The 22,300-nt window shown below is 53.8% G+C and overlaps 6 protein-coding genes across 6 annotated transcripts; 3 read left to right on the top strand and 3 right to left on the bottom strand.

Moving 5' to 3' along the window:
- Window positions 1–1,314: 1,314 nt before the first annotated feature.
- On the top strand, window positions 1,315–3,223 carry HER10_EVM0007508 (allantoate permease; the record flags this gene model as incomplete). The annotated part of the gene is made up of 5 exons (XM_035477063.1): window positions 1,315–1,497; window positions 1,601–1,654; window positions 1,711–1,762; window positions 1,837–2,097; window positions 2,259–3,223. The coding sequence occupies 5 exons, from the start codon at window positions 1,315–1,317 to the stop codon at window positions 3,221–3,223; spliced, it is 1,515 nt and encodes a 504-aa protein (XP_035329616.1).
- Window positions 3,224–5,194: 1,971 nt separating this feature from the next.
- HER10_EVM0000883 (pectin lyase) lies at window positions 5,195–7,040 on the top strand (the record flags this gene model as incomplete). The annotated part of the gene is made up of 4 exons (XM_035470650.1): window positions 5,195–6,034; window positions 6,106–6,235; window positions 6,302–6,618; window positions 6,692–7,040. The coding sequence occupies exons 1-4, from the start codon at window positions 5,691–5,693 to the stop codon at window positions 7,038–7,040; spliced, it is 1,140 nt and encodes a 379-aa protein (XP_035328804.1). The 5' UTR covers window positions 5,195–5,690.
- A 1,521-nt stretch (window positions 7,041–8,561) lies between these two features.
- Window positions 8,562–9,650, bottom strand: HER10_EVM0010017 (phosphoglycerate mutase; the record flags this gene model as incomplete). Its single annotated transcript, XM_035479487.1, has 2 exons — window positions 9,227–9,650; window positions 8,562–9,161 (listed from the first exon to the last, which is right to left on the bottom strand). The coding sequence occupies exons 1-2, from the start codon at window positions 9,548–9,550 to the stop codon at window positions 8,562–8,564; spliced, it is 924 nt and encodes a 307-aa protein (XP_035329927.1). The 5' UTR covers window positions 9,551–9,650.
- A 2,685-nt stretch (window positions 9,651–12,335) lies between these two features.
- HER10_EVM0008117 (uncharacterized protein) lies at window positions 12,336–13,269 on the bottom strand (the record flags this gene model as incomplete). The annotated part of the gene is made up of 3 exons (XM_035477651.1): window positions 12,877–13,269; window positions 12,397–12,827; window positions 12,336–12,362 (listed from the first exon to the last, which is right to left on the bottom strand). Exons 1-3 carry the CDS (start codon window positions 13,106–13,108, stop codon window positions 12,336–12,338), a joined length of 690 nt encoding a protein of 229 aa, XP_035329699.1. The 5' UTR covers window positions 13,109–13,269.
- A 2,590-nt stretch (window positions 13,270–15,859) lies between these two features.
- Window positions 15,860–17,273, top strand: HER10_EVM0005281 (uncharacterized protein; the record flags this gene model as incomplete). Its single annotated transcript, XM_035474903.1, has 2 exons — window positions 15,860–15,893; window positions 16,033–17,273. 2 exons carry the CDS (start codon window positions 15,860–15,862, stop codon window positions 17,271–17,273), a joined length of 1,275 nt encoding a protein of 424 aa, XP_035329322.1.
- A 326-nt stretch (window positions 17,274–17,599) lies between these two features.
- Window positions 17,600–18,905, bottom strand: HER10_EVM0002326 (carbon-nitrogen hydrolase; the record flags this gene model as incomplete). The annotated part of the gene is made up of 2 exons (XM_035472042.1): window positions 17,600–18,334; window positions 18,408–18,905. The coding sequence occupies 2 exons, from the start codon at window positions 18,903–18,905 to the stop codon at window positions 17,600–17,602; spliced, it is 1,233 nt and encodes a 410-aa protein (XP_035328973.1).
- Window positions 18,906–22,300: the final 3,395 nt, after the last annotated feature.

The raw sequence follows: 22,300 nt of genomic DNA, 5'->3' as shown, positions 1-22,300 counted from the left end.
ATGGACAAGTCTTCCACAGTGCTGAAGATGCTGATGTTGAAGCTTGATATAGTTCGTGTTTCTACTGTGACAACTTATCTATTTCCTACTTCATCTCCGCGAACCAGCATAGCAATCGATGATCGTTCCCTAACCCTGGGCTCCTCTTCTTCACTCACTATTAATATAATTAAACATAATATCTAAATATACCATTAATGATATGAAATACTCTAAATCTATTGAAAAACTCTTCTTTAGTTCGCCATCATCCGCTATGCCCGCCAACTAACACAGCGGTCCCACCTGATATGAGCAATCTCGGCTCCAGGTAACACCTCTTGGACATTTCAAAGTCCAACTTCGCCGCTATCGCTCCGTCGACCCGGAAACGATGCCATACTGTTAATTCAGAGCTAACACTTGCGCTTGTGAGAATGGCATTGTCTCCTTTTCCCGCATTACGTTGCCTGCGGCAAAGCCTTTGGCCGCGGGAGAACTATAAAGAAACGCTCCGGTCGCTAAGCGCCTAGATATCGCAGCTATGTGGCATCGGCGGCCGGATGCCACATTCACCGGACCCGATGGTCTGGTAGCGTTAGCAAGTGCGGATATTCATGTACCTACGTACAATATCCGTATCCGTGGTTCTTGTTCAATGGCTTGTACATTCATGTTGCAATGCCGGCCGCATTGACGGAGAGGATGTCCCCGTCCTCGTTCGTCAGGAAGTGCACCGGGCCGGGTCACACAGACCGACCGGCCCCGGAACCGGACCCACTCTCCAGTGGTTGTTGATATCCGGGATGATAGTGAAAGGTACTGCCAATAGCTGCCCAGGCAGTCTAACGCACCGTTCGTCATCTATCATTTGCAGCCGGAATGACAGAACCCCACACGAGTGCTTTCACTTCAACTATTAACTCGTTTTGCCATACTGCACAGGTATCTTCATTGTGGAAACGCGGGGAACAGTGATAGTGGCTGGGGTGGAACGTGCGAAGATACGGTCGCCATTGCATGGAGATAACAAGTTGCTTCGGTCATCCTGGTTTCGGTCTATCAAACTGTCCAAGTACCTACCTATCCGTAGTATACTTGAACTACCGATAACAATGCGGGGTTTAGCCACGCCCAACTCTATCTGTCCCGTATCAAGGAAAGACACGGTTTTCCGACTCAGTGCAATGGTGCGGTGCTGGTTGATCGTCAGCACCAATGGTAGATAAGGCTTTTATAAGAGCACTAGTTCCCTTCCCTCAAGTTATGTCCTTGGTGATGTTGTCTCCGTGAGCGACTCAGTGCCAGGTCAATCCAAAATAAGCATCATTCACCATGGCCGACATTAAGACAGAAAAGCCTCAACCAGAGGTTTCCGACGCTGCGGATACGGCCGAGGCGTACACTGAGAAAGTCACGCTATCCGAGCACGACTTGGAATTGGAACAAGCGTTGGCAAACTATGTTCCAGATTCTCCGGAAGAGAAGGCCCTCGTGCGGAAGCTCGACTTATACATGGTTAGGCTTTTTTCCCTCCCTTCAACCCCCCTGGCTCGTCTGCTGGGTTGAACAGTAGTCGAAATCCGAGTCAGCAATGGCGCGATGCTAACGCTCATGGCAGGGGCCGACATTGTGGTTCATGTACATTTTAGCGTACATCGACAGGCAGAATATCGTGAGTCTATCGCGGCAGATTACACGCAGGGGTGCCTGAACTGACTTGTCACAAAGGGCAATGCCAAAGTTGCTGGTATGGAAGCAGACCTCAAACTCACAGACGACCGTAAGCGCCCCTACACAAACCCAGGCGAAAGGAGTCAAAGAATTCGGTATTGACAAAGATGATGTATGATGCAGAATATGCCATGTTGCTTTCGATCTTCTTCATTGGCTATCTCGTCTGCGAAGTTCCTTCGAACATGCTGCTCACTCGATCCCGCCCGTCGTACTACCTGCCCGGTATCATGATTGTCTGGGGCACCGTATGTTCCGTGATGTCGGTCGTCAAGAACTACGAAGGAATGCTGGCTCTTCGGTTCTTTCTCGGCTGCATAGAGGCCGGATTCTTCCCTGGTGTCTTGTACGTGATGACTTGCTGGTACAAGAAGGCAGAAATCGGTAAGTACCTACCTACCTTATTACCTACTATCACGGTATCACCCGCGAGTCCCGTACTTTAATCTACTTTTCATCTGTAAAAGTAGCTAAAGTACAGATATAAGCCAAGCCCCACAACTGGTCTACGTCAGCTCGTACTAAGGTGAAATTGCGTTTTACAGGCAAGAGGTTTTCAATCTTCTACACCGCTTCTGTGTGCTCCGGCGCCGTGAGCGGCCTCCTCGCTGGCGCAATCACCGGTAATATGGAAGGCGTTCGAGGCATGCGAGGGTGGCGATGGCTCTATCTGATTGAGGGCGTCTGCACGGTCGGGTTCGCCATGATTTTCAAGTTCGTGCTGCTCGACTTCCCCGAGACAACGAAGCGCTTCTCATTGGAGGAACGGCAACTCGCCGTGGTCCGCATGATCCACGATCGGCAAACGACGGCGGCGCGACACGGCCAGCGCCTCACTCACTGGCAATCTCTCAAGGCCGCGCTGGCCGACCCGCGGACGTACATCTTTGTGGTGCTCTTCACGATGGACCTGGGCTCCTGCACAATCTCCTACTTCATCCCCACGATCGTCAAGCAGATGGGCTACACGTCGGTCATGGCGCAGTACATGACCATCCCCATCTGGATGGTCGGCGCCGTCTTCCTGCTCGTGCTCTCGTACACGGCCGACAAGACGAGGGACCGCAGGTGGCACATCACGGGGTGCATGTGTCTCAGCTTCATCTGCACGCTCGTCTGCGTGACCGTGTCGAACCCCAAAGTCGTGTACGCCATGCTGTGCTTCTACATTGCCGGTTTGTACACGGCGCTCCCGCTCATGCTTAATTGGACGTCCGAGGTCATTTCGCTCCCTGCGGAAAAGCGCGCCGTGGTGGTGGCCCTGGTCAACTCTGTCGGAAATCTCTCGGCGGTCTACGGCAGTAGGTTCTGGCCCTCGTCGGACGGGCCCCGGTTTGTAAAGGGGTTCGCCGTCACGGGTGCCTTCACCGGCTTCGGAACTATTCTGGCGGCGCTGATTCCTGTCATCTTCTCGTACCTGCCCAAGGAGGGTAACACCAAGGCTGAGAAGGAGATCTTGGCACGCGAGAGAGAGTTTGTTGAGAATACCAGAGCCCCTGGTGAAGTTTAAAGTCGTATGAGTTTGCGAACTGGCAATATGGGCAAAGGGAAAACGACGCCCGGGTCGGGACGGTGGGGGGGAAGTGGGAGATCGAATTCAATTCGCCTCCATCAGCATTGGTAAGACAAGGAGGGGGGAGGGGGTTCGTACCGAGGAGTTAATATAAATATATGAAGTGCAACTTTGAATGGCACCTTGACAATTCACAAAGCCATATTTTATGGAACAGCGTTCCCTCCCAGGAAAGAGAGTTGCCGATCACAGTAAACACAGGTTCAGGTCAGCCATGATGATTGGAGGCTTTGGAGGTTCTGGTTCGCTTCTATCCGCCATTCTGACGGTCTGACCGCTGCTGCCGTGTGTCCCGGCAAACAGAGCCGAGATCCAATTTTGATGGCCAAAGGGATGTAAGGGAACAGGTCGGTAATACTGGGTGTTGTGGTGCTGTTCCCAGAGTTCCCACAAGAGTTTCCATCTCACCGGAAAAGTCGATCCTTTGAAGAAGTGACAGGAACCACAATTCATCCTCGTCATCCTTGTGGCTTGATAACGGATATCGTTCAAGATGTGGCTCCCTGTGGGCTGTGGCTCCTCCATATGGGGCTTTCTCGAGTTCCTCGTGGGCTGGGCTTGAGGCTCAATCTATTTCTTGGCATGCATATCCTGGTCTCTGGGACCTTGACAACTTTTGGTGTACGAATTCTGCCCGGGATTGGATCCCACCCCTGAATGGGCACGGATTGCGAAGGAGAAGAAATGTCAGCCAAAGGCATTAGCCGCCTATTTCTCATAATCAGCCCGTCCAAACTAACCCCGTTCGAGGCGATCCGGCTGCCCATGCCATCCTGACTCGAAACACTAAGGAGAGACAACCCGCACCAAGCAGAAAATGGCGTGTGTGTTTTTTCTGCTTCCGATTGACTTTCTCTCCCTCCGCCGACCACGTCCTTGAGAAAAAAGGTTTCTTTTTGCAGTACGGGGGGGAAGACTGACTGCCGTCACGACTCACAATACACGTGTAACCGAAAAGTAAAAATTAAAGTCCACGAAGGAGCTTGGGCCAAATAAATGGAGCCTGATGCGCCTACCGCGGTTTATGCTTAACAGATCTTATCCCTTCTCAGGACGACATATTACTGCGGTATGTGACATTGTCACACGTAGAGTCGGAGACAGGCCGAGGCTAGAAGCTTGTTAGTTTATTTTCTCACAACCCCTGATTTGTTCTGATGGATTACTGGGTCTCTCTCTCAGTCTCTGTGAGTTAGAGTATGCCAGTGCCCACGCGCGTATTGCTCTTCCATGTCTGTGCCGCAGGGCGGCGTTTGTGGCGTGCCCGAGTTTGCTAATGCTAACAAATGCCAGAAAGTACGCATACCTACCTAGTAAGACGCCATCAACCGGGAAATTTCCAACCGTTTCATCGGAACGAGTTATGGAGAGCTTACGGAGTAGAGCGTGGTGCTCTGCATTTTGGAGCTCCTTTTTCTCGGATCCCAAGTGTCCTTAGTGGCGGAAATTTCTCTGAACCCATGTTTGGCACCTTGCAGACGGAGTAGTCTCTCCTCTCAAAAACGAATGGTACCCTAGGAGCGCGAACTGCCGCTCATGGACATGAGTACTGACTGGTTTGGACACCCCGTGACCCCGTGACATCTCACTGCAGCAGGTCCTCTCCGTGCTCCATCGATGGCAGTCTCTAGTCTCCGGGAGGGGGGCAGCCACACTTCCCAACTCCCGCCCCTCCCCCCCTTTAACGCGGCCCTACCAGCGGAGATTTCTGTTCGTCTTTTCATTGATGGAAGTGACGCCACAGACGAATGCGAGGCCGTGCGAGGGCCCGCGAGCTAAGCCGAACGTCTTCGTCGACGGGCTCGATTCGGATTGTGCCGCCGAAGCTATCACCGCAACCCCGGGTCGGACGGGGGTGACGTGGTAGATGAAGGGGTCACAGAGCGCAGCAAATCCCCACGAATCAGTGGGGATTACCCACCACTCTATCCCTCGAACAAGTCGGCTCCGGCACCCAACGCCATGATTCTTCGGAAAGTAGTGTGAGTGGGTTAAGCAATGTTCCTCGGCCGACTGCGCAATTGGGGGCGTGCTTTTCTTTCGAAGGCCTAGAAGGATGAGGAGCCGTGAGATGAGATGAGGCCTTCGTCTGGCCCTGCTGGTGGGGAGGTTCTCCTCGAAGGCTTGGTGGTTAGGGGGGCTACTCTATCCGTACTACCTGGGTTGCCTGGGAAAGGAGATGGAAGACATGGAGGAAGGGGGTTCGTCGAAGGAGCGGCGTGAAGCAGCGGCACAGCTTCCAAACAAACATATATGATCGACCTTGAGCCGCGCTCTTTGACTTGGAAGCTCCCATTTTACTCCAGCGGCTTTCGTCCTCTTGTCTCTCTTTCACATCCGACCAAACCCAGTTCGTTCTTTTGTATCTACCTTTTTATTCTTCTTGTTCGAAAGCCTTCTAAATATGAGATCTGCTCTTCTCTCCGTGGCACTGGCTGCCTTCGCCCCCTTGGCTCTCGCAGCCGACGCCGTCTCTGGCGCCGCTGAGGGCTTCGCCAAGGGAACCACCGGTGGTGGTAGCGCCACTCCCGTCTACCCTTCCACCACCTCCGAGCTCGTCTCCTACCTTACCGACTCCTCCGCCCGCGTCATCGTCTTGACCAAGACCTTTGACTTCCGCAACACTGAGGGTACCACCACTGCCACCGGCTGCGCTCCTTGGGGTACTGGCTCTGCTTGCCAGACTGCCATCAACAAGGACAACTGGTGCACCAACTACCAGCCCAACGCCCCCAAGGTCTCCACGACGTACGCAGAAAATCACTTACATCCGGCGGGTATACAGTGACTTTCATGATACTAACTTCCTTACTTCATAGCTACGACAACGCTGGCCTGAACCCCATCAAGGTCGGCTCCAACAAGTCCATCATCGGACAGGGCAGCAAGGGTGTCATCATTGGCAAGGGTCTCCGCATCACCGGCGGCGCCAAGAACATCATCATCCAGGTATGAAGACTTATTTCACTGGACTAGTCACTATCATGCCGGCCAGGGGCTAACTACCGGTGCTAGAACATTCACATCACCAACCTGAACCCCAAGTACGTCTGGGGTGGTGATGCCATCACTCTCGACGGCTCCGACCTCGTCTGGATCGACCACGTCAAGACCTCCCTGATCGGCCGCCAGCACATCGTCCTCGGCAACGGCGCCTCCAACCGTGTCACCATCTCCAACAACGAGATTGACGGCTCTTCCTCCTGGTCCGCCACCTGCGACGGTCACCACTACTGGGGACTCTACTTCACCGGCAGCAACGACATGGTCACCTTCAAGAAGAACTACGTCCACCACACCTCTGGCAGAGCCCCCAAGGTCGCCGGTAACACGTACGTATATTTCCTGCCAGCTTTGGGCAATCTGGTGCTAGCGAACTTTCCGACTAACAAGAATCCATCACAGTCTCCTCCACGCCGTCAACAACTACTGGTACGACAACTCCGGCCACGCGTTCGAGGCCGACGCCGGTGCCAAGATCGTCGCCGAGGGCAACATCTTCCAGAACGTCGTCGCCGCCTACCAGACCGGTCTCGCCGGCCAGGTCTTCGCCTCCCCCGACTCCACCACCAATGCAAAGTGCTCCACCAACCTCGGCCACGCCTGCCAGCTCAACGCCTACGGCTCCAGCGGCACCCTGGTCGGCTCCGACACCTCCATCCTCGCCAACTTCGCCGGCAAGAACGTCGCTTCTGCCGGCACCGCCAACGACGCCAAGGCTGTTGCCACCAGCGCCGGCTTCGGCAAGCTCTAAGCGCTTTGGCTTGGATTGCTTGCCCCCTTTTTATCTCTCCTGTTGGAGTTTTTCGGTGGTTGTAATTGGGGGAGGTGTTGAGTCGGGTACACGCAAAGAGACCAACGACAGATTCATGTACATATCTTACTACTTTACCGTCGAGAACGTAAATATCATGCTTGATGCATCACACATTGCACATAATACGCAAAACATCAAGACCCAGAGCTCCATACATGTGAAGAATACCGTTATAGTTTTGTCAAGCGGCGAGCTTTTACGATTGAAGGCCTCCGTGACCTTCATGACATTTTGCAGGACAGAGAACGTAGGATGATTACATCACAAATCCTCTTATACGTTTCCACTCAAATGGAGAGTCAATCTCGGCTTACTCTACGCAAGTGCCAGACAAGTGATACGTTTCTCAAGCAAACCATAGACTGTGTTTGGAGTTATCTGGATGCCCTCCAGCCAACCTACATCCTTTACTTTATTTTTTCGAGAGAAAGAAAAGCTCCAGGAGCCAAGTAGGCGTTCAGCGATGTACCAGCCTACCTAGTTACCTGACATTAGGTTTTCATAGCACATGGTTCTCGCCGTCAGCCGTCACTTTGAGAAGAAATTGTGGATCTCGGTCATGGAGAGCGGGGTGGCACCCGGAGGGCCGGAGCTGCTCGGCCCACCACCACACACGGAACCTAAACACCCGATGTGCCCCACTCGGACCCGAAGCCCTCGGGCTTTGGCTGGCTTCCGTGTCCCCCGTATTCACAGAGGTACACCGCCGAAAAGGTATCATAGAACCACGGGCGGAAGGAACCTTTTGTCCTGGATCATAAAGCCGGCCTTTCTGTTATCCTCTTTCGAGAGAATGTTTCTCCTCTGTCTCCTTCTCATCTACAATAATCAGCAAACCATTCATATTCATCCACCAATACGTACCCGCAAAGATATACCACACTGCGCCAGACTCGAACACGCTCACCAAAGCAAAAATCGAAATTATCGTAACAACCTCTATTCTATACAGTAAGTCCTTCTGCATTTGAACAACCGATCGCAATATCACTAACATACCTAAGCAGACAAAAAACCTATCTCACCATGCCCGATCCCGGCCTTGTGATGCTTGCCATCTCCGCTGTGCTCTTCCAGGTGATCGTCATTGCCGCAGTGTGGCACACCACACCGCTCCGTCGCTCCACCGACGACCCCGAGGAGGACGCTCGGCGCGAGGAACAAGAACGCAGGGAGGGAGCAGCTCGGAGAATTCGGGAGTTCGAGGAACGCGAGAGGAGGCAAGCACTCGAGGAGAAGCGCGGAGAGCAGCGCGAGCAAGACACCGCCATGCTTCGCGAGCTCGCGAGGAGGACCGCTTCGTTGGGGCAGGCGGAGGGGGAGCATGACGAGAAGGCGCCGCTGCTTCCGCGGGATGAGAAGAACGGGTGGTGATCAGGGGGGCTAGTCGTGATGGAAATAGGGTACCTCAGTGTAGCGAAAAAGTTTTGATTTCATGGCACTCGACGACTTACCTACCTACCTACCTACTCTATCCCCACGAACCAACAAAGCAATGGAAGATCCCTCCCGGACCCTGAACGTCTCCTGCCCACCCGCCTTCAATATCGCCGAAATAGCATACGAGTGCACCGTCAACGACACAAACACCGCCGGATCCGTCGAGAAAATCTCCTCCAGCACAAGCTGCTTCCTCGCGACGTGCGCCTCCGCCGTCTCGAACCGATCCGCCTTCCAAAGCCGGTCCTCCTCCGTGAAGCCAGGCTCTATACGGTACCGCGGATACGCACCCTCGATCCAGCTCCGCGGGCTCCTCCTGTCGCACGTGTGGTCCGTCATGCGCTCCCTGAGCCCTTCCTTGACGACGGGTCGGAATTCCCGGCCCGCGCCCTGGGATTCGACTAGGGGCCCAAAGGCGAGGTTGCTCGTCTCGAGGCACCGGCGGAGAGGGCTCGTGTAGAAGGATTCCGGGAAGGGGACGCCCTCGCCCTCGGCGACGGTGGAGGTCGCGCGCGCCCAGAAGGTGTTTAGGTCTTTTGCCTGCTGGATGCCTGCGTCGACGAGCGCCGCGTCGAGCCAGGTCACGACGCCGTCGCCGTCTAGGTGAGACCAGTATCGCTGATCGCTCTTCGTCAGTGCTTCGACTTTTCATCAAGAATGAGAAAGTTTGGGAAAAAGCTTACATCCCACTCAGCCGTGCCGACCTTGGCTGCTTGGACATTATGGTACCCGAGGCCGTGCCTCGTCAGAAACAGGACCTTGTAGTCCACGCCATCAGGGCTATCCGCGTTGAGCTTCCTCACGTGAGAGGCGAATCGCTCCCAGGGCCTGGCGCCGTTGTCATCAGCCGCTGCATCTCCAAAGTGCATGTCGAGGAGTCCGAGGCTTGGCTGCGTGGTTACTTTCCCGTTCGGGCTGGCGTCGGCGGCCTCGTAGTAGTCTATAAAGTACTCGGGCAGGATCGTGAATTTGTACCGGCAGACAGGGCTAGACGTTGGAGCGGTCATCTTGGTTGCGGCGATGAGTGCGGGGATGAGGCTCGGGGGGTCCACGAGCTCAAAGAAAACGCTAGATATACAACCCAACGGTTCCCAGGTTTGATGCAAGATTGGAAGATGTGACGAGGTCCTCTAACTGGGGGTTTCGCGGGGCCTAGCTCAAACTAAATACCCGATAGTCGCAAAGTATGGACGGTGCTTGTAAGGCTGAGCAACTTTCCGGCCCAGCTGGATCTGGTCTAAACTCTGGCGGCGTAATTCGGCCCCAAGTAATCCCCCCAATTCAATTCACCATATCTGCCTTGGGATCTGCCTTGGTGATATGAATTTCCAAGCGCCTGGATAATAAGCTCGTGATAAGCATCGAAATAAGTTCATACCTCTAAAATATCCATACAAATCTTCAAATGAAACCAGGAATGTATCAACCACAATTGGAAAAGTGAGCGAAATCTACAAGACTTGCAAAAAAGAGCCATGAATCTCTACGATATCAACAGCTCAGAGCAATGAGCACGCATTTAGCTTTGGCAGGAACGGCATCCGAACTTTGCTAGATACCCATTGGCACCATTCAACCATGGGCAATGCCTTCTTCAATTAGTAAACACTTGCTTGGGGGTATCTTAATTCTCAAATGACTATTATCCATAGCGCCAGTCATCGCAGGAGCACCTCTATTTTGACAGACCAGACTGCCTCAGACAGCTCCCAAAGCTGTCCAGAGGCGTCTCCTTCTTCACACCCAAGCTTCTCATATCCACCAATGGCACCATGGATGGTCGTCCGTGTGCGCACTGAAATGGGAACGAGCACCGACTGAGCCTGCGAACAAGAGCTTCGCATTCGTCCCTGAATAGGACGTCGTTGAACATGATGGCACCTACTCGAGTTAGCATCATGACTTCTCACAAAGCTGGAAATTCCATCTTACTGCGGCAGGATCTCGAATTAAGCAGGTCGAGGATCCCTTGGGGACATCCGTGAAAGTTCGATACCCAGTCGATTTCTTGACTGCTACCTCCAGCAGTGAAGCTGAAGGGCCTGGAAGCTGGGCTGCCGTCTTCCTCGGCTCTCCATATTTCGTGCCGAAGAAGGTCTGCGACCAATTTTGGCTCTGATCTGCACCGCTCAAGAATGCTTGGTGGTAGGCTGAACACGTCCACCTTGGGGAGCTGCCTACTGTTGTGCCGCCAGTCTGTCGGCTCCGGTTCATCGATATTGAAAAGAATTCCCCATCGACGTAGATGGTGGGCGTATTTGCGCAGCAGCCGGCATTCCTTGGACGAGAACTCGAATTGTAAGGGCTTTTCGAGAGCCTCCGTCTGTGCAAGCACCTCTTTCGGACGATTCGCAACGTAAAAATAGTCCCGCATCAGTGACTCGAGTCGGCATCTCTCGTCTGCGGCGTGTTGATCAATCAAGACTAGTACAGAATTCGTTTGGGAATCTGGCAGGTTTCCGCCAGAAATCAGATCACGTCTGAGTTTCACCAGAATGAACTTATTGTCAACCTGGGAGACAACTTCTGCTTCCATCAAAGCAGCCTTGGAGACTCGTCCAGAGAGCTTGATATTCGACGTGTGGGCCCCGTGTGAACATCCAGTGGTGTCAAGGTCTAGGGACTGAATCAGACCTTGTTTTGGTCCTCCCTGTGTACCATCCAGTTGAGGCACGGGGGGGTCGACGGGCTGAAAAACGGGATTCTCCCATTTCGAAAGAATACTCCTGAGCCTATCGCTCGGCGGTTGAGGTTTTAGGCCATCCCGTGGCTTGAAGAATTGGGAAGAAGAAGGCAGCAAGTTGATGTGGCCTCGTACTCCGTCATTGGGCTTTGCCGAAGATGACTTCGACTTATTTTCCTCTTCCTCAAACGATGACCGCGTAGAAAGTTGATTTTGACCAGCAGCCTCACTTGTAGCGCTGGAACGGTTACCAGGTTCGACCTCCTTTGACGACGACTTCGGCATCAAGTCATCAAAGGGCTTCCGCAGAAGATTTCCGGACTCGTCGAGGTACCGCAAACTAGGCTGAGCTTTCTTGATGTCCTCGCCTGGCTCTTGTTCTGCAGTGCGCCTGATGGTGGCTCCCGAAGCGACCTCTGAGGACAGAGGAGTTGATGCTCCCGATTTCGAGGTGCCTCCGGATGTTCTTCCCATTTTGACTCGTTGCCAGAGATCGAAAGGAGACTCCGGCCTCGATAGCGGGGTAGCCGAATTCGATCGACTAGTCGTTGACGAGACTGTCCGCGACCGGCTGCTGCCTCTGCGTCTTCCTTCCCGAGAATCGTCTTCTTGATGCTTGCCACTAGAAGAACCCTGGAGCGAGGTAGTGACTTTGTGAGGACGGAAGTGGTGCTTCTTCAAGAACTCGTAACAGACAAGCTTAAGCAGGTCGATCATGTTCGCGAGGGTGTGGTTCCGTTCCTCGAGAAGGTCCTCAAGAGACGAAGCTACGAGAGGACGTGCACGGGACGAAGAGCTGATTCGAAAATAGAACATTGGCCACCGATCCAAGCCTCGCCTCAGCTTGGTAGCTTTTGTTGAAGTTCCCTGTGGATGTGGGAGAACGACCCCGGTCGAATCGCTTCGGACATCCGCGTCCTCTTCTATGGCAAAACCGGAGTTGACGAACACACGATTAACCTCATTGTACAGGAAGTTGGTCCCGTGCTCATTAGACACAGGATGGATACCAAAGCTGATGAACTGAGTTCGACGTGTGGCCATGGGCTTCAGCGCTATGCATCCTGCGATGGTCAACTTCCCAACAGATGCGCCGATGGAAGTCCAGACTACTTGATCCAAGCCGTCCACAAGACCTGATTGTGTCAGAGTGCGTGATGAACGAGCTACCAAGTCCGACTGAGGTGTTTTATTGGGCCTGAAGCGTGTCTCGTTGTTGTTGACACTGTCTCTGACGAAGAGAGCAACATTCGAAGACCAGGCTAGCAACAGAGCAGTGAGGTCATGAAGTAATCGGCCCCATTCCTTGTCCACTGCGACTTTTTCCGAGGCTGCAGCTCTCTGCTTGACTCTGACGGCCATGGAGCCAAACAAGTCTCTAACGGTGACGCGGGTTCCATGGCTGAAGGTCACTAGGCGTTGCTCCGGTAGGGCAGGGATGTTGCGTGCCAAGACCTTTGAGTTGTGAATGGTGACTGAGTTTTGCGAGTTGTAGAGATGGTGGTGGGAGGTGATGGAGAGCAGAGATAGAGCGGCAACAGAGGCTAGGAAGTTGCCGTTGACACCGTGGCAGTCTGTCTCGGGCGAGAGTCTTGATGTGTCTGAAAATGTTTTAGCAAGTGCACGCTAAGATGAGTTCATGTAGCTCACGATGCTGTTTGGCCAGTCCTCCATTCTCTTGGAATTCAACCGGTAGAATGCCTAGCCCGTCGTCCTCAACCGTGCAATTGCCACGAGAATAGTCGATAGTAATATTGACCCTTGTGGCCTCGGCATCGAGGGAATTCTTGACGAGAGCGCATGCGACGCCGTTAAGAGACGTAACTGTGGCTGAGGACCTGATGCGGCGGGTGACGTCCTCTGGCAAGGGCTTAATGGACATGATGGGATTTGGGAAATCGAGGCGCCATGTCGAGACGCGTCAGGATGAGCCACCGGGGATGACTGCGTATGTGCATGGATGTCTGCAGTTCCTGATTTACACGGCCATGGCAATTGCTTGCCAATGTTCAATCAACGATGACAACTTCCGCTGGTCAAAGGCCAATGCTCGTGCAGTGAGTGGAACGGAAGGAAGGCGACGTCAGGAATGGCGATAAGCGATAACGCGCGATAAGAAATCGTGAAGGAATTAGATAAGATACCTTTGGTAAGGTACCTGAGCGGAGGCGGTCATTTCCGTTCGCCGACAACCTAACGCCCTCAGGTGTGGCTGCCCCTGCTTCCAACCACACCAAGAAAGGCGCCATGTGAGTCTTTTAAGTTTCAGTTTGAGCGCTAGATTTGGCAAGTGTCGGACAAGTGAGCTGAAAGCTTTGGAAACGGCCTGGGAAGTTGCGAACGGTTATTGAGGGTGGTTGGGAATGGGGCTGAGTATGACTCTATGGTAAGAGACGTTTAGTTCTCGATGGCGGTTGCCAGCTTGGATATCAGTATGTTGCCGCAAGATTCTGAACATGATTGCAGAGGGCTTCGCTCTTATGACTGAGGTGTGCTCGAAGGTATTGGTGTTGAACGGCTAGGACAGATCAAGGGGCCACGAAAGTGCGGGGATCCAGAATCAATCCGGAGTACGAAAGCTCAAGCTGCCGTCTGATGTTGAGGAGCAAAGCGGCTGATGGTTACTGTGTAATGTTGATTGTCTTACATGTGATCCCTGTCTTCCTGGTTCCCAACGTCAAAAGGTAGCCACGAGGATGGGATGCCTATTGGAGATACGAACACACCAATTCTGTCTCAAGTTGGTGTGATTCCTTGAGCTTTCTATCGCGTCTCGAAAAACGTGCTGAGAAAGTCTACCATCCAGCGGCACGTACGAGTAAGGTAGAGTCGACACGGTAAAGAGCATGCGAAATTATCGAGAGTGTGACATCACACATCAAGCGACCTGTTGTGCGTGGCTGGTGACTGCACAGATGATGATGATGACATAATGCGACCCGATGGATCGATTTGCAGCAAATAGCAACAAGTATAAGTATGCGTAAGCAATTAATGAAGCTCGCACCAATTGGCAGTGTTTTCGATGGGATTTAAGGGTCCACGCTTCTGGGGGACCTTGCAGTGATCCCAGTCGAGCTCTTTGGAATGACATTGATGATCGGAAGAATGGAGTCCTGGGAAGACGAGAGTCTCCGCTTGGGTCGGGACGGATAGCACCAAGTGGTTCAATTTCGTCAATTCCAGGGCTGGGTTAACGCTGTACCTTGGCTTGATCGCGTTGCGCTTGTTTGGACCACACCGTCCTCCACCATGAGACTGACAAAGGCTGGGGTTTCTCTACCTTTGCCCAGATGCCGCCTCAAAGCCTACTTGAGCAAAAGTAACAAAAGTAAGTAGTGCCAGTTTCAGAGGCTTGTTGGGTGCTTCCAAGCTAGCGGGCAGTTGACAGACGCAGACTACCGAGGGCAGTGGAGATGGGTGAGAGCGACCCCCAAGGTCTCAGAGTCTCCGAGATGGCTTCGGCCGTGGACCACTGATATGTTGCTGATCTACCGTAGGGCGGCGCAGGCGGGACGTGGACGTGGACCTTGCCGTGGGTGCGTGGTTGCGTAAGGTGAGGTGGGCTGGATGTTGGGTGCCACCCTCCCCGGTTCTGGTGTTGTCGTGTGGTCGTATCCAACATTGAAAGGAAGGGTACTCCATATGTCGTCCGAGTACTGGTAGGATTGATAGAGACGTATGAGTATCTCTGGGGCGAACTGGAGTATCGTGCTTACCTTACCTTAGTCAGATACCTCACCTTAATGTAGATGAAAGAAGGGAAAGAGACCATACAACGTACGACGGGCAGGTTGTAAGAAAAGATAGGCTGGGCTGGGCACCGACGATGGGCAGCGCCTGGGGCGTCCGGGCTGGGGCTTTGCGGTTGCGGCCCACTCAGCTCCACGCCTTGGTCCCCCATGATTCAAATCCGTCCTGGTCCTTTCGCAATACCTAAAATACCTACTGAGGTATGTGAGGTAAGGTAGTAAGATACGGATAGGTAGGTACCTTGGGTTCCCTCTTTTGCCCTGAGGTGGGCTTTGCATGGAACCAAAGTGACTTGGTGACTTGGGCCAGCGACCAGCGGCCAGCGCCAGGCCGCCAGCCCAGCTCCAGCAACGTCGAATAAACGTAGGTAGGCAAGGTACCTACGCTGCCGCTGTTAGGTACTGCCGCTGCCATTTGCATTCATTGCCTTGGACTCTTTCCCATCCCACTTCCAGCTTCCAGTAACGTTTCCAGTCCCATTTCCATTTCCATTCTCAATCTCATTCTTTGCTCTCGCTCCTCCCATTCTCGATTTCGACCTAACCACTACTCTCACCTCGACACACCGCACACCGCACACCTTCCTCCCATCTCGATCTCCGACCGCCGTATTTTGCTCACATTCCTTCAACCTTCCCGACCCATCCATTTCATTCCCGGAAACCCGACTCTCCCGTCGACTGACGCTTCTCTTTACCTCCCTCCTGCACGCTCTTTTGAACGCCCGCTCGTTTCTCCAACTCGAGTCCTACGTCCCGACTTCCATCTACCGCCTCATTCTCGCCGTATTTCACCACTCGACTTCTTCCACTGATACCCCTTTGGCAACCACTTCCGCAGATAATCTCCTGTGACAAAATCAGCCCTGCAAGACGACCGAATGGCTACAACCGAGGCCGCGCTGCAGCCGCACGGTAATTATACCCTATCTTTCTGTCCGCATCTGCTTTATCGCTGCGGCTGCCGTCTGCCCAAGGCGCAATCCTTCGGCAGCTCCAGGCCATGCCGTGTGGTCAGTCGCCTCAACCGCACAATAAACTGACAACATGGCAGATCGTCCCGATCGTGCTGGCCGCCGCCGTCCCTTTTCCACATGGGTCAAGAAGCTCACCAACTTCAAAAGCTCATCCTCTAGCGATGGAGGCGGCGTTCGCCTTCCCAGCTCCAAGCGCCAACAGGCCAAACTCCACGCAAAGATGCGAGCCTCCAAGAACAACAACCCCTATCCTCAATCAGGCCGAGTAGGCTCCGCCAGCCATGCCGATGTCGACGTCGAAACCAGTTCCTATTCATTCTCAACCGCTCTGAGCGGGAGCGCAACCTCGATTGAACGATCCTCTCGCATGTCTTCTCGAATGTCCTCCGACGATGGTCGCGCCCCACCCACCGCCGGCGCAAGATCCATGGCCCCCACGATTTCGACTGATCACGATGGCGCTCATTCCCTAGTCGCCCCTTCCCACGGCGCTCCATCCGTAGCAGGGACGAGTCGAACCATTGGAGGCGTCGAGTCTCGCAGAGGGGGAGACAGCACATTTTCATCCCCGGCGCCATCAGTGCGGTCATTGACGACCACCTTGACCACAATCCAGTCCATGACGCCAAATAACGGCGGCACCCATGTGCCAACGAACCCGACCAACAACGGCAATCACACATCGCACCAGGGACACACCCAATCCATCCATTTCAACCAACCATTCCCAACAGCACCGCCCGCATCTGCCATCCCCGCCCATCTTGCACCTGCGGGGTCGGCCTCTGGCAACCCGCAAACATACACAACGGCTACGGCCAACAACCTGCTTACTGATAACGCATCCATCATCACCCTAGCGTCCTCGTCACAACGTCGTCGCCGTCGCTCACTCGATACCGATGCCTCTGTCCGTGCCCTGGCCCCTTCCTCCCTCTGGGGCGGTAGCCGGGAGAGCCTTCCTCTGAGCGTCCTAAGCGCCAACATCGAACAGGGTGCGGGAATGCCGACAACTCCGGGGCTTCACCAAAGCAGCTCGCGTATAGCCAATGCCGAACGCACGAGCATATACTCGGCCACTGGTGTCGCTCCCGCCATACCGGGCGACCGAAACAGCTTTTATGCAAAGCAGAGCGGCACTGGGGACGGAGCGAGCGTTCGGAGCGGGCTGCTAGGCCACGGCCGGTCTGACAGCATCAGCGGGAGCATCGGCGGCGTGACCAGTCCGTTGACTAGTCCAAGAGAGACCTCGGAAAAGAGCGGAACGGAGGACAGGAGCGACGGTACGAACCGGGCCAAGGACGACGAGGAGCGCTAAGTACAATATTCCATCACTATTCACGACCATTTTCTCGCATTAATGAGTCTGGGGCTTGGGTGTTTGGCTGGCATCATGGAGGGGGACTGGGATGGTTCGGTACTTGGGATTGGGACGGTTTCATGGATATTACCCTCACGGGGCTCATACGCAGCCAGCTAGCCGTGAGTTGAGCATTGACGGAAATACATGCATTACGAACGAGGTCTGATTATCGTACTTTTCTTGTTTTCGCCATTGATTACCCAATTATGAAGTTTGGTGATTACTTACATGCCAGTCTTGACAAGTACTTACAGCAGGACTGCCCACTCGACAGCATTGTTTTAATACGGCAGGGGATCCAGGTCCAGTCCCTCGACGGAAAACTTGAAGGAGTCGTTGCGCGAGTAGCTTCCCCCGACGTCAATATCCAAGCGTCCGCGGATGCAGTCTTCAAAGTCGACGTCGGCGTAGATGATGCCCTCGTCGTCCTCCCACTGCGGGCCGGCGAGGACGTCGCCAAAGGGGCCGACGATGGAGGAGCCGCCGCGGGAGACCCAGTCTTTTGATTCGAGGGCCGGTTTCGACGAGGACGTGGCCTTTGTTGCTGTCTTGTTTGCGCCGTTTGCGCTGGTGCCGTTGCTGGTGCCGGGAAGGGCGATTTCGTTGCCGTCCTCCGTGAGGCACGAGTTGCGGCGGGCGCGGGTGGGGTAAATTTGGGCATCTGGGGCGTCTTCGATGCCGCTGTCGTTGTCTACTGCTGCTGCCGCCGTTGTCGCTGATGTGGAGGTTGACGCGGCAGTGGTAAGGGGCCTGGCGGCCATGTTGGACGAGACGACGAAGCAGCGGCCCTCGCAGGCGACGGTGCGCATGAGGGGAAGCCAGGTGTCGCGGCCGTCTGCGGTGGGGGCGAGGTAGAGGTTGATGTTTTGGGCGTAGAGGGACTGGCGGAGGAGGGGCATGTAGCTCTCCCAGCAGATCGCGGCGGCGAGGTTGATGCGGACGCCCTTTATCGTGGTGGAGACGGCGCGGAGGGTCGCGGGGGAGCCTTGGGCCCAGATGAGGCGTTCTGTTGCGGTCTTTTTGGACGGTGTTAGTACCTACCGTGCTTGGAAGAGCGAGATATAAGGGGCGCGAAAGGAAAAGACATACGGGCATCACTTTGCGTCTCTTCCCAATCATACCCAGCTTGGGACAGACGTAGACGACGGAGCAGTACAAGCTCCCGCCGGCGCGCTCGATGCACCCGACGACCAAAAACACGCCCGTCTGCGCGGCAATCTTCTCCAGCTCCTCCCTCGAGCCGTCGCCCCTCTCGACCTTGGCACCGGCGGCGTGCTGCGCGGGGAGCTGCTTCTTGACCCACCTGTCGCCGCCGCCGGCGCCCGCGTCGCCGACGGTGTCGCCGAGGTCGACGGCGGCGTTGAAGTAGGCGAGGAACTCGTCGCGGCCCTCGGGGGCGCGGGAGCCGATTTTGGAGCCGAAGGAGGCGCCGCGGGGGTAGCCTGCGCCCAGGTAGGCTTCGGGGAGGAGAAGGAGGTCTGCGCCCGAGGCGGAGGCGCGGGAGGCGAGGGTGGAGATGTCGGAGAGGGTTTGGGATGTTGTTGGGGCTGTTGCGGGGGATGCTGTTGCGAGGCGGATTGGAGGCATTTTGGCGGTTTGGTGAGGGTTGTGGATGTTTGTGGTGGTGATGCTGTTGGTGGTGATGGTTGTAAGTGGTGAGATTTGAGTGCAGGATGCTCGGTTTAGAGTCTTTAATGAACTGGGTCCAGCGAGAATGCTTGAAGCGATGATATCCGAGCTGGATAGATACAACTATGAGTCAATCCAGCTGAAGCGGTGTATTAGAGGTATTAAGATAACAATGTAGTTTCCCGCGGGATTTGAAATGGGCGACCGGGCCGATGAAGAAGAGAGAGAAGAAAAAAATTGGGCTGAAGACTCCAGTTTGGGAATGAGGTGATTCAAACGCCGAACGAAGGGCGCTATTGCTTCTCTGCAGGTTGAAAAAGGACCCACGATGCGGACGCCAGCGGAGGGGGACGGAAGGAGGGGGAAATGTTCGAACGGGAAGCTTTGCCTTTACTGGGGACGTCATTGTCACATTGTCTTTAGCTACCCCGCAGCAGGGTGGGCGGACCCCGAAAGCTGAACAACCACACAACCTAAGTGCCTAAGGTAAGGTAACACCCCCCGGGAGGAGCTCCACGGTTCGGCAACGTCGCGTGAGCTTCCAGGTTTAGGCGGTCGCAAGTGGGCCTTTGGGGACCCTTGCCCCTGGATGCTTGTACACTTGCGAATACATACCTCCGAGTTGCGGGTGCTGACGATCAGGGTGGCATCATGGTTGTATCTCGCAGGACCGTAATATGTTCTGGAACATAAATGTAGACAGGACGAAATCTCAACTAACGCAAGGTCGGATCTCACCATGGACGTCAACAAACCTCAAGGGAGGCCGTGACGCCGACGACTGCCCGAAGTAGAATGGAGGTGGGCGGGGTCGTCTGGTTCATATACCTAGGCTGGAGCGACGACGATTCGGAGTATGGGAGACCTCGTAACGCGGACGACTTCGATAAGGCTCAGATTGCAAGGCATGATCTCTCTAATGGACTGAGTACCTCCTACACGGTGAAGCAAGCCTTCTCATTGGGTAAACCTCGATGACCCTTGCCCCTCCACTGGCTTTTTGCGAGTCTGAGCTGGATGCTTGTACCCGTCGCGGATGTTGTCGATCATGGGTTAGCAGAGGCTTAAGACACTGAGATCGTTATAGGATTTGTGGAAGACTACAAGAATGAAAGCTGTTGCATAAGAAAGATACATCATCACCCGATCTTCGCCACCTTATCCTCGAATGTTAACCGAGCCAAAGCACCGCCTACACCTCACATATCGGACCCCATAATTCCGCCATCTCTCGTACCTTATAGCCATTTGTGCTATACAATTCGTGATGACTCAACAATTACCAGCTTGTAGTCATCAAACCTTGACCAAGACAGAAGTTGTAATTCAAGCTCGAGTGGGAATCTGTGACCTTGAGACAGAGTAAAGAATGACTCTATAGACCTCAAGACGCGCCGGATGTTGTTTGGCGGCACCGGTGGCATCGGTGGCATTCCGTTCGTCTTGTGCAACATTTGGCAGTCCACCAGTGATCATTGTCGACTTTGTCCAAGGAGCCACATTCTACACAACGAACGGCTTTTTGTCTTGAACATCCAGCCTGATAGGACGAAAATCTGGCCGAGGGTTCGTGAGAATAGTGAGGCTTTGGTTGGGTTGTATTCCTCTGTGGTTGATACAAGGGCGCAGGCTCGGCTACAATAAGGCTTGGTTGTTTTTGTTTGACAGTCGCAGCAGCGGGCACAAATCGAAGTTCATCCCAATCGGATCCCGTTGAGCTCGCGTATGACGCCTGCATCCATGTGAGAAGAGCCTGAAAGAATGACGGGTAGCTCATTACTTGTCCTTGTCCACTGCTCCGACTCATCTCTAAAAGGCGCTGGGACTGAACGGCGCGAATTGACTGACTAGAACGGGGGTTGAGGATGATCCGATATCACTGGAACTTCCAAGTAGAGATTTCCATGTTCCTGCTATAGGTGATCAAGACTGAGCGATAGTGAGGGGCAGACCGCAAGTTTATGAGGAAGGAACTTCGCAGAGTATGCTTTGTTCACTTGCATGCATGCGCTTGAGGCTGTGAGGTTTCACTTTGATCCAGAAAGTAGCCAATCAATATTGTTACATCCACAGGCGCTTATTTATCTTGCAGTCTGGCAGATGACTGGCTACGAGCTGACTGCGACTGTCAGCCTCCTGGATGCCTTACGAAACTAATGCAATAAGTGTCTGCCTCGTCTCTTTCCTCATATTGAAAGTATTTCCAGAACCTAGTCGTCCATTGCGACACGATAACCCGAGCTTTCCCATTCAGCAGGCCTCGATTGCTCTGAACTAGCTTTGGAGGCCTTGAGCGGGGTGCTCGTTTGCTTCACGGGCGTTGTCGATCGTCGACTTAAGAACTTGAAACCTGACATCGCAGACTCTACCATACTTGTGTCGTCTAAAGACCTTGGATAGTTACTTATCTAGCTTGAATAGCTCAAACGCCTTCGGTACTTTGTTCAGCGAATCTATGATCCTTCTTGAAGTCTGCTAGTACAATGCTCGCCCGCCGACTACCTTGTGTTACCCTGTGCTCAAAGCATTGATTGTAAGCAACGGAACAACCTTGTCATAGAACAGTTTAGCATTGAAGTTCGTGCGAGTCGTGAGAGGCAGAAGGAGAAGACTATTTATAGTCATTGGACCAGTAAATCTACTCCTTCTCCAGAGCCAACATGGTTCAAAGCCTCAACTATACCTTGTCATGATTTACAGAGATACGTCCGATCTTCCCGGATAGTTACTCAAATGTTCAGGCTTTGGGAAGGAATTGTCTTGACCATAGGTGAAAAATAACTTGACATCATTTTTACCCGAAAACAACAGATGGCTACCAAACTGATTAGCTAAGTTCGCAAAGGAGCAAGTATTTTGGAGACAACTACAAGATTGAATTTTATACATGATTCATGCGTGTAAGGTAGCTTTGCATCGACCTAAATAAGTTCGCTATGACCTCTGTTCGCCTCTCTTAAATCCATCTCTGTTCGCCTCTCCTAAATCCATCAGGATACCATCTTCTCCTACGGCCATGCACGCACCGCTTTAAACAAGCATCGTCGTCGTGGGCCAAAGGATGTTTCTCGGGCCAAGGGCTACGATGGGTGTCTATGTTCTCTTCGTAAGGTACGGCCGAGTAATTGCGTGTAGTAAACCCAGGATAGATTGGCATCGTGACCATTCGTGGTTGTGTCCTGACCACCTGTGGTTGCCGTGTGGGCGGAGGTCGCGCGGTCACTTGGCGTTCATCAGGTGACATTGATGATGGCTCCTCGCGTTTCATGATGACCATTCCGGCTTGCAGCTGTGTCTCGACGGAGTGAGCCAAGGCATCCGCAGTGCTAAGCCATAGGGGATAGAAAGGGGCA

The sequence above is a fragment of the Colletotrichum scovillei genome, assembly GCF_011075155.1.
Source record: "Colletotrichum scovillei strain TJNH1 chromosome Unknown Contig00009, whole genome shotgun sequence".
Taxonomy (NCBI): Eukaryota; Fungi; Ascomycota; class Sordariomycetes; order Glomerellales; family Glomerellaceae; genus Colletotrichum; species Colletotrichum scovillei.
Note: the sequence above shows the minus strand (reverse complement) of the source record. Positions and strands in the feature narration are given on the sequence as shown.